The 11,783-nt window shown below is 42.4% G+C and overlaps 1 protein-coding gene across 4 annotated transcripts in view; it reads right to left on the reverse strand.

The window, feature by feature from the left end:
- slc6a8 (solute carrier family 6 member 8) overlaps positions 1–8,443 on the reverse strand; it is a 34,984-nt gene extending 26,541 nt beyond the window's left edge. The window contains exons 1-2 of one of the 4 annotated variants that reach the window (XM_063882308.1): positions 8,144–8,443; positions 6,752–7,893 (exon numbers count right to left, since the gene is read on the reverse strand). In XM_063882308.1, coding sequence (XP_063738378.1) covers positions 6,752–7,073 — 322 coding nt within the window. In that variant the 5' untranslated portion in view covers positions 7,074–7,893; positions 8,144–8,443. Of the gene's footprint in view, positions 1–6,751 lie in introns of all 4 variants that reach the window. The other 3 variants (XM_063882318.1, XM_063882302.1, XR_010165706.1) reach the window with 3 other exon arrangements.
- Between the last annotated feature and the right edge of the window lie 3,340 nt (positions 8,444–11,783).

The raw sequence follows: 11,783 nt of genomic DNA on the forward strand, positions 1-11,783 counted from the left end.
TTGTTTCAGACTGATCCAATAACCCCAAACGTAACCCACTCCAAAAGTCAACTTTTATTTGGTACTTTATTGGCGTTAATCCTACTGATACTCTCCTGCCTGCTGCACACAATTTTACATTATTTAGATAGTGATTACATCTAAAAGGATTAGAAGATCTTTATTTATATTGTATTCAGGTACAAAACAAATCCACAGGTTTCTCTAAATGCAGTAAGAAATAGAAACAGATGTCAGCAGAGAGAGCGCCAAATAAAAGGCACTCATTTAATTACATTTACACATCTACGATATGACGCCAGACATTCAAACCCTAATTAGAGAACATTAATGGAAGCTTCAAATGTATAATAATGATATTTAGTCCAGTTATGGAGAGGGAAAACAGGCCTTAAAAGCTAAAAGCGTGTTTTTCCTTCGCGTTAACGTTTAGAATAGACTAGCATTAAGCGTAAAGTGACGGAATCAAAGTCATGTTTGTGTAGATCCCCTTTATCTACTGAGCCACATGTTGGGTGACATGTTAGTTCAGAGCTGAAAGTGAGACGGGGGCAGAAATAGACAGGAATCATTTCCGCGGCTGCAGTTAGCCCACTAAGCTGCAACGCTACAGTTAGCTAGCTAAGCTGGCTAATCCACAGTAAGTCACTGGGCTAAGCGCAGCAGGGCCGAGGGACTGATGACGGAGCTAATAACAGAGCCATCAACGCCATCAAACACTCTGCAAAGCCCTCAGCAACATCCTATTTTAAAAAGTCTTCATCATCTTATTCTATCTTGTTATGATTTTGCTATTAGCCGTAGCGCTAAGCTTGTAATAGCATCAGATAAACAGCAAAATTAGCTTTCGGTGCGCTTTGTATTTGCAATGGTTTGTTACTAAGTTAACCCAAAAACAAATAATGCAGATAAGCTCATATTGACTTTATTTACATGCACATCTTGTGCATATGTCAAACCTACAAACGTTCAGTTGCTCATAAAAATGATCCAAAAATTACAATAATAAAAGGTCTTCCCGCTCTGAGTGTCTGCCTCATCAGTGACTGCAGCCAAATGCTAACTTAGCTTAGCTCACCTGGCTTACAAACTGAAATTAATTCAGTGTTCCATTCGACCAGGAACAGATAAGTTATTAAGGTCATAATATGTTTTATATCTGGACTTTAAACGAGGTTCATCGCAGAGAAGAGAGTGATCTCCATAAACTGACATGAGATAGACAGTGATGCAACTCCAAAACCTACCCTTGAAGTCAATGGTGCTGTGCCGGTGAAACGTTGTGATCTTGTGTGTTATTTCCGCACAAAACACACCTAAAAGAACGTCTTCAATGAACCGTCTGAACTCTCAACTGCTCTGCAATGCCCTCAAGTATCACCAATACCTCCCTGAGTTCCCTTATTACTCCATAAATAACACTGACACATGTTTAACCATCAATGGAAGACCTTTAAGCAAGAATCCAACCTCTTTCAACCTCAATGATCTCTGGTAACTTGTTAAAACCCCTTAAATGGTTACAGGAAACACACTGGGATCTGTGATTGGGCAATAGGAGGTTTTATACGGTGCACAGAAAGAGTTTCCACCAATACGGTGTTGGCTTTTCTCCGTTGTTTGTCTCATGGGATGCATATAAAAGGAGAGAATGGCCCACCCCTATATGGAATATCTTCCAAAACTCACAGAGGAATGGCTAGGGACATCTCAAAGGAACCTGCTCGTTAACCCCTAGGAAGGTATGACGCAAAGGGGACTCTGAAAGGACCCCTGAGTCCAGAAGTTCTTCAACACAAAAAACTATTGAGAGCCGCTACCCATGAGCTAACCCAGTAGCACAGAGGCTAACCCAGTAGCACAGAGGCTAACCCAGTAACACAAACACTAACCAAGGAGAACATAGACTAACCAGGTACCAATAAGACTAAGCAAGTAGTAAAAGGCTAACCCAGTAGCACATAGGACACCCTCTGAACCTAAATTGTAAAAGGTACTCCGTTGTCAATATGATGCAAACACTAAAATACCCCGTACAAAGTATGCAGTTTTCTGAGGAGTTCTTCTGATCTGTTGTCCGAAAACATCTAATATCTCTTGGAAATTTAGCCAAAGCCCTCCTCAGCAACACCTGCAACATCGACAAGGACCTCCAAACATTCCTCCAGGACCCCCAGAGCAAGGGGAGGGGAGAGAACCAGGAGCGGGAACAAGGAGAGCAGTGAAGTCTGCCAACAGGATTAAGAGATTACAGGCCACTCCTGTTAATCTCTGGTCCACGTGGCGAGAGGGATGATGATGTCACACTTGGCAGCCTGTCTTCATTCACACACACAGACACACACGAACACACACACAGCGGCCATTAAAAAGCATTCATATCTTCACCGCTGACCCGAGCAAAGGTTCATTACCAGGGAGCAATGAGAGGATCTGATAAGCACCTAATGCCCTCTGATAAGATCTGTTTGGCTGCAGAACTGATCAGGACTGTCTCGAAGACCCTTGGAAACTAATCACAACCCCTTTAACCTTTTCGAGGTTAATCGTCTTCTCATCCGTGATCGTTTGAACACCATAAAGGTCCTTTAGGGAGTCTTCAAGGACTACTTTATCATGGCTAATGATCGTCAGAAACTCCGGAAAGACCACTACAACCTGAAGCACTCTTTCCTAACCCTTGAATCCTCCAAAACTCTCCAATAACCAGATGAATTTGATAACTCTGGATAAGAATTTATTGATAGCAATGCCATTTTCCAAACTGCTCAACAGTCCAGTTCTTTGGCGATTCCTCACATTGAGTCCTGATCAGATTTATTAGTGGATAAAAGTGGGCCTACACAGGTTTTCAGCATTCTTAAATGGGAATCCGCTGCAGATTGTGTGGTTTATCATTTGAAAACAGTCAAATATTGGAAGCTCTGTCCCTTCCCTAGTCCCAGTTGAAGCAGGAAACCACAGGGCCTTTCCAACCTGACCTATAGAGCCGGTAGTGTTGCATCACCACGGAGGAAACGCACCCTGCAAGGCTACACTAAAAACCTACACCAAACCGATCTGGGCTGAATCCTCCATCCTCTAAAACCTCCTCAATAACCTCTGATAGCTTCACAAGGCGACCGGAACGCATTTTACTTTTGTAGTCGTCTTGTTTATTCCATATAAAACAATTCGGAGATAGAAAAGGGACTTTGATGTGATCTACAAACAACTTATCTCAAAACTCATCACGAGTTCCAGCTTTCTACAGATTAAGGGAATTTATACGTCAGATTCTTTAGTCTTATTTAATGCTACTGGAGTTAAATTTAAGACCAATATTATGTGCAATTTCAAGATATGCATGTTATAAAAGCAAAAGGCATAAAATACAACGCAGAGAAGATGATTCATGAAATCCTACTCCGTGTTGGAGCATTCAAATCACAATTAAGGCTTTAATTTTGGGATAAATTAACTTTCAAGACGCTTTAAGGAACACTCAACAAACAAATGAAGAACAAGGACTGGACAACATGTACTGAATGTGAAGGTCTCCAACCATAGCTGGTGCTCACAAAGATAGAAAACACGCGTACACACACACACACACACACACACACACACACACACACACACACACACACACACACACACACACAGACAGACAGTAGTTGCCCGAGGACAGGGCTGATCTCTGAAAGATGAACACTGAGCTGCAGGTCATTTCATAATCACTGGAGCAGAGAATCACTGTGTGTGTGTGTGTGTGTGTGTGTGTGTTATTGCTGCAGTCACTACATGAAGGGCACACACTCTGCAGGATAATAAATTGCAACTTTGTTGAGGGAAGGGAGGACAACCGGATAAGGACATAAATTGGACAGAAGTTGGGGAAATAGTGTGTGTGTGTGTGTGTGTGTGTGTGTGTGTGTGTGTGTGTGTGTGTGTGTGTGTGTGTGTGTGTGTGTGTGTGTGTGTGTGTGTGTGTGTGTGTGTGTGTGTGTGTGTTGCAGATGAGCAGGTAGATCAGCAGCTGCATTATTGATCTCTCCATGCTCTAATGTTCAGAAAGCTCTTTATGTTTCTCATACTGCCTGTGCTGCAGCACCTCTTTTCACCCTCTGTCTGAAACCAGAGCCCAGTCTGCTCTGATTGGTTAGCTACACGGCTCTGTTGTTCAGAGACTCCGGAACTGCATAACAATGACGCCATGCTGCAGATAAAAGTGCTCCTTTAAAGAGAGAGACATTGTTTTATAAATCAGGTGTTAAGCAGCAGAGTGGGAGAGGAGGAGGAGGAGGAGGAGGAGGAGGAGGAGGAGGAGGAGGGGAGACCTTTAGATCAGCATGTCTCTGTAATGTGAGAACTCAACCTTTTCTTTTGATACTTAGTGATTTAACATGAGTCTGACCTTCTCCCCCTCCTCTTCTTCCTCCTCCTCTCACTCCTCTATCTGTGTGAACATTGAGACCTTTCCATCCTGCAGAAACTGTGTGAAAGAGACCTTTTCAGGTAATAAGAAACAAATCTTTATTCTCCGTCAGCAGTTTGTCTCTGTTGTTTCATTTGGACAGAGGAGAGATACGCTCTGCTCCTCCTCCTCCCTTTAATTCAACTATTATCACGGACATGGTTGACTGAGACACAAAACACCAGGACATGGTTGACTGAGACACAAAACACCAGGACATGGTTGACTGAGACACAAAACACCAGAACATGGTTGACTGTCTTGCTTGATAAATTAAATGAATTCCTCTCATCCATTAATACGAATTAACTTGAGAGACGTTTGATCAGAGCTAAAAAATACATTTATTAGTTGATTATCAAAATATTAATCAGGAAAAAGGTATAATTGGTTAATTAATGTCCATTTTTAAACAGAAATATGTTGCGTTTCCAGGATTTTTTGGCTTTTCTCAGTTTCATATCATTGGAAATTAAACATCTTAAATGTTCACGAGAATATTTTGTATTTTATACTTTTACTCCTGAATTTGTACTGAAGCAAATACCTGCAGGTCTTATACTAGGAAGTGTTTTTATTAGACAAAATAAGAAGAAACTTCCAAGGCATTCTTCTGTCTGATAGTAAACAACCTTTGTTCAGAGGCTATTTCCAAATGAAATCTTTAAAAACAACCAAAAGAAAAACCCGTTTTCACAGTGACTGTCAATGATCCACCTCTTCACAGGAACGTTAATGATGAAAGTAAAGGTTTTCACGGCCGACTGTTAAATATTAATTTGTCCTCTGGCTGCACAGATCATAACTTCTTTCTTCTACAGGAAGTGTTGTTGTTTACCTCACAAACACATGACCTCAAGGCCAAATACCAACCTTCTATCGGGTGAAGAGCTCTTTATTTCCCTCAGACTGCCTGTGCTGCAGCACCTCTTTTCCCCCTCTGTCTGAAACCAGAGCCCAGTCTGCTCTGATTGGTTAGCTGGCCGGGTCTGTTGCGATCGGTCAACCGCTTAGAGATGTCCCGCCCCTTAGCCTATCGCGTATATTTTCTGTCTAATTTGTGATTTCTTCAGTAAGTAGTCGCGTGAAAAGGATATAGGAGGGGAATGGAGGGAGGAAAGCCTTTCTTCGTGTTCAAATAAAGTGACTTTGTTACTGTGAGTCAATTAATCCCACTGTCGACAAACACACACACACACACACACACACACACACACACACACACACACACACACACACACACACACACACACACACACACACACACACACACACACACACACACACACACACACACACACACACACACACACACACACACACACACACACACACACACACACACACACACACTGAACTATTCATTCACTGGCTACAGTTACTCACACACACTCACAGTTTACATAAATAGTACATGGGGCTTTCCTCAACTAAAAAAAACACTCATAAGATTTATTCAACCTTAATTGTAATCCTGTGTCAGAAATGGGCTCAAAGGATTCTGGAAAATAAGTTATTTAGCATAAAATTATAAAGAGTCGTCGTGAGATTTTCTCAAAATGGCATATGGAGGGGTGAACTACTGTAATTGCAGGAAGATCAATACACACACACACACACACACACACACACACACACACACACACACACACACACACACACACACACACACACACACACACACACACACACACACACACACACACACACACACACACAAGCTGCCCCCTTTGCGATCAATAGCAAATCAATGACATGCAAATTACACAAAACTCAGTCGAAACCACGCCCCCTTTCAAACATAAGCCCCGCCCACAGACTCAGCTCCTCCTTTCTTGTAGCTCTCTTTGCTTCCCTTTAGTTCTGCAGGTTTTTAACACTTAACTTAATACTTAGCATTCCTCAATAACCAGCTGGTGGAGCAGTACACACTTTGTGCACGAGTGATTTCTGTGTTTTTAAACCTTTAAAGCTGATTTATCTTTCTCTTTCAGCACTAAAATCTCTCTCTTCAGCTTCTTTGCCCTTCAATTCTTAGACGTTTTTGCCCCAGAATCGGATATTTTCCCTTGGGCAGAAACAAAGTCCGCTGGAGTCAAAAATCTCTCTTGGCCTCCCTTTAATTCTGCAGGTTTTGTCACTTAAAATCAGTTTGCCCTACATCAATTAAAGGAGCAGTCCGCACTCTTTGCACAATTCAGTGTCTTTGAACCTTTTAAAGTTGATTTCTCTTCTTCTTTCAAAACTAAAATCTGTCTCTTCCTCACCCACTCCTGTCACTCAAATCAGACTCACCTCCTCCGTTCTTGTAGCACAGGTACGGGAACCTCCACACGTTTCCCAGGCCGACGGCGAAGCCCACGCAGGACATCATGAAGTCCATCTGCCGGGTCCAGGTTTCTCGCTCTTCATACGCGGGCACAGCCGGTGCCACCTTCTTCTCCGGCCCGGCACATGCTCCACCACTGGACCCCGCCCCCGTCAACGGGACCAGGGTACCGTTAGTGGCAGCTGTGGGGTAACCACAGGCACCGTTTGGATGTAGGAGAGGGTTCTTCTTGGTTTCCTCCAGGAGAACCAGAGAGCAGGAGGAGGCCGGCAGCGCCTGCTTCTCCATCGCTCAAAAGTCCAGTCAGGAATCACTTATTTAAAAAACAAAGTTGGTCAAAAACCCGGTCAAGTCCTGTTTCTGAGTCCCAGAATCTGGTGGTTTCCCACTTAGACTCGCCTAAATAACTAGAAACAAACAAAGTCAGATGTCGTCAAAAATCTCGCTTTGCTTCCCTTTAATTCTGCAGATTTCACTTAAATCTGATTTATTTCAGTCAATTAAAGGAGCAGTCTTTGCACAGTACTCTCAGGTGTTTTGTACCCTTTAATGGCTGTTGTCTCTTCTTCTGTCGGTACTAAAATCTGTGTCTTTTTCCACTGTCGGATACCAGTAACAAACCCCACAGTCAGCACTGGTTGCTGGTAAATTCAGTCTCTTTGCCCTTGGAAGTTTTTGCTTCAAAATCTGATATTTTCCCACCTCGAGTCCAATCACCAGATCTAAACAGAGTCAGATGAAGTCAAAAGTTATTTGCTTCCCTTTGATTCTGCAGGTTTTACCTCTTTAAATCAGTTCACTCACTTCCCTCAAACACCATCTAAAGGAGCAGTCTGCACTTTTTAGACAGTTTATTTGGGTACCTTTAAAAGCTGATTTCTCTTCTTCTTTCAGTTCTGAAATCTGTCTCTTCCTCACAGATAGATACCAGTAACAAACCCCTCAGTCTGCACTGGTTGCACTGGTATTTTCAGCCTCTAACCTCTTTATTTGTGCAGCCTCACAGCCTCAGTGTGTGCAGCACCTCCTCCCAGAGTCCCGGTCAGAAACAGATGAGTCAGTCCAGCAGGTGCAGCCCGTCCTGGGTGCAGGATCTCTATTCTCGCTGCTTCTTCAGAAATAATACAATATTATTATCAATCTCAGCGAGGTGCAGGTGGATCGTGGATAATGCACCAGAATCTGTTGTATTTTGGTGAAAAATCAATTTAATTTGAATGAAAATTAAGAAAAAAAATCGAATAATGTCTAGTAATAATCTGGAGACATTTCTTTCCTCCAATGCAGAGAAAGAGACACGATTCTAGGGGAAAATAAAAAAAATGTATCCAAAAAATAAAAAATAAAGAGAATTTTACCAAGAATCTGGCTGCGACCTTCAAAAACAATCCACGAAACACTTGAATGTGAGTCTGAAGAATCGCATGAGAACAGAGAGTCACGGAGGAGACGGCGGCCCGCTCACAGAGCACGGAACCGGGCACCGAATCACGGGAGGACACCGGGCGGAGCGGAGCTTTAGACCCGGTGGTGGTGGTGGTGCAGGAATTTCTGCAGGAGCTCCATCAGGGATCAGAAAGAAAAAGAACCTGGTCCTCTCAGCTGTCAAATGTCCTCGGTACAGCCGCTCAGAGGTATTTAAGGTCCGGCTGCGCGTCTGTCCGTCTGTCGGTCCCTCCGGAGGCTTTAAAAGGAGAAGCGGCTGCTCACGGTGACGTTACGTCCCTCCCTCTGCGTCGTTACGTCACCCACATAACGCCTCCCCTTTCTCTGTGTGTTCCTTCACAAGCTCACCCTTTGATTTTGTAATCTCTGACGTCAGACAAGCCCCCTTGCCTTTATGTCTGTGACGTCACAGGGGTCCCCCTCCTCTATATTCATTCAGCATCAGTAACTGGTTCACAGGGGTGGTGCAGTGACAACAAAGGAAACATAGTGAAAGAAAGACACATAAATAAAATAGGAAATGCAAGAAGTGTAGGACATACATATTACAGTACATCTGATTACATAAAAACAGCAGTATATATGGAGGGGGGGGGGGGGGGAGTGGCGCAGATAGAACAAGTGAACAAGGTCGTATGATTTTGGAATCAATGATATTACATTTTATTTCCTTAATTTATCTAACCTTCATGTCGTCTTGAGAAGTGTGCATGTAAATGGTCTGCAAAGGCTTAAATCCCTGTGTTTCCCCCCTGCCTGAAACTGCTCCAGTGCACTCCTTTGTTTAGAGAGAGCGGTAGCTAAGAAGGAACCCTTAATGGTCCCACAGAGGGGAAAGGTTAGGGGGCGGGACATCTCTTAAGCGGTTGACCGATCACAACAGAGCCGGCGAGCTAACCAATCAGAGCGGACTGGGCTCTGGTTTCAGACAGGGGGGTAAAAGAGGAGCTGCAGCACAGGCAGTATGAGAACATAAGAGACCCTATATACTGATATACACCTGAACATCAGCAGGAGAGGACTCTTTAAAGTAGAGACTCTACATACTGATATACACCTGAACATCAGCAGGAGAGGACTCTTTAAAGTAGAGACACTACATACTGATATACACCTGAACATCAGCAGGAGAGGACTCTTTAAAGTAGAGACACTACATACTGATATACACCTGAACATCAGCAGGAGAGGACTCTTTAAAGTAGAGACACTACATACTGATATACACCTGAACATCAGCAGGAGAGGACTCTTTAAAGTAGAGACACTACATACTGATATACACCTGAACATCAGCAGGAGAGGACTCTTTAAAGTAGAGACACTACATACTGATATACACCTGAACATCAGCAGGAGAGGACTCTTTAAAGTAGAGACACTACATACTGATATACACCTGAACATCAGCAGGAGAGGACTCTTTAAAGTAGAGACACTACATACTGATATACACCTGAACATCAGCAGGAGAGGACTCTTTAAAGTAGAGACTCTACATACTGATATACACCTGAACATCAGCAGGAGAGGACTCTTTAAAGTAGAGACGCTACATACTGATATACACCTGAACATCAGCAGGAGAGGACTCTTTAAAGTAGAGACGCTACATACTGATATACACCTGAACATCAGCAGGAGAGGACTCTTTAAAGTAGAGACTCTACATACTGATATACACCTGAACATCAGCAGGAGAGGACTCTTTAAAGTAGAGACGCTACATACTGATATACACCTGAACATCAGCAGGAGAGGACTCTTTAAAGTAGAGACTCTACATACTGATATACACCTGAACATCAGCAGGAGAGGACTCTTTAAAGTAGAGACCCTACATACTGATATACACCTGAACATCAGCTGAATAGGGTCCGTTCAAATCAAACTGTGTCCCTAGAAGCGGTGTGCTGTACAGAAATATCAAGATCTGCATTAAGATTACAAAAGAGACTAAAAACAACTACAGAGTGACCCCCACCAAGAAAAGTGGGCCTTTGTCCTTACTCTGCTCATTGTCCATCTCTACAAGGTTCAGAAAAGTCACACTCAGCTCTCTGCCTGTCTTCATCAGCACAAAAGACAGTCAGTGGTGTGGAGAGGGACCTGACTAATACCTGGAAAGAACTGGAGTGTGTTGCTAATACCTTGCTGACTAAAACCTGGAAACAAATAGGAGCCAGGATTTGGAAGGTTGCAACTATAATGTGATGGGGACTTTAATGGTCTTGGCTAATACCTGCTGGCAGAGACTGGAGTGCATGGTGAAATCTGGCATGGTGAAAGGTATGACTTACTGGCACACACTGACATGTTGATATGAATGACAAAGCATTGTGTGGAAGACACGCCTGACTAGACCAGATGGCTGGATGTAAAAAGGAGGTTTCCTGGAAATGTTTGAGAGATGCAACTAATGCTTGGAAAGTAATATGACTGGTTAGGGCTAATATCTGGTATTGTGAAACAGGCAGGGAGTTACTGACTGCTGGTGCTGACTAATACCTGTACAGGAACAGAAGGAAAGATTTAGAGGTCTGCAACTTAAATGTGAAGGAGGCTGAATGATCTTAAGGGTATGGCTTATACCTGGAACACACTGACATGTCTTATAAACACGGCAAAGCATTGCGTTGAAGACTCCGAGTGAAACCAGACACGCAGTGAAGAATTCTGACTAATATCTGGATTGTGCGACAGACAGGGAGTTAATGTGATACAAAATACAAAGTGGGTGCTGACACATACCTGGAGTTCAGCAGGAGCTATTATTGGGCCTACAACCAAGTGTTGAAGGTGATGACCAATATCTGGAAACGAACGGACGGGATGCTTTTGTGGGCTACAACTAAAATGGGAAAGACACTAAATGGTCTTGGCTAATAACTGATAAGGACTTGAAGTCGTGCTTAACAGTAGCATTGTGTTGAAGGTGCTGGCTAATACCTGGCATGGATTTGAAGATACTTTGTTCTCCTGCTTGTTTCAGTTCACAGTTTTTTAACCAGGGTCATCATCTATGATCGGTTAAAAGCAGGAGAAAATCTGCTTCTTTATATGTCTGTACTTCTTCCTTGGCATTTCATTGCTGATTTTAAAGTTTCTGTCACCTGCTGCCCTTCTTTGAGTTTCTCAGGAGGAAAATAGAAAATGACGCTGTCTCCCCCTGGTGGTTGGATTACCAAACTACAGCCGATATTTATTTATTTATTATGACGTGCTGAAAATGAAATAAAAAGAATACACATTAAATATTGCTTTCCATTTTATTATTATTATTATTATTGCTACTACTATTATTATTAATATTTATTTTTTGACTTCTCATAATTTATTTATGTAATTTCATTATGAATATAATTGTATTATTAATATTATTTTGATTGTTAACCTTTTTTCTCGTTCTAAGTTTTTCTTTTGTTTCATAAAATAATCCTCAAAGGGTAAATTGTGGGTTTGAAACTATTATCCAACACATTTTCACAAGTGCACAAAATCACCAACAAATAATCTGTTTAATATTCTTCTCATAATCTGTGTTTTCTGTTG

The sequence above is a fragment of the Eleginops maclovinus genome, chromosome 1 (genome assembly GCF_036324505.1).
Source record: "Eleginops maclovinus isolate JMC-PN-2008 ecotype Puerto Natales chromosome 1, JC_Emac_rtc_rv5, whole genome shotgun sequence".
Classification (NCBI taxonomy): domain Eukaryota; kingdom Metazoa; phylum Chordata; class Actinopteri; order Perciformes; family Eleginopidae; genus Eleginops; species Eleginops maclovinus.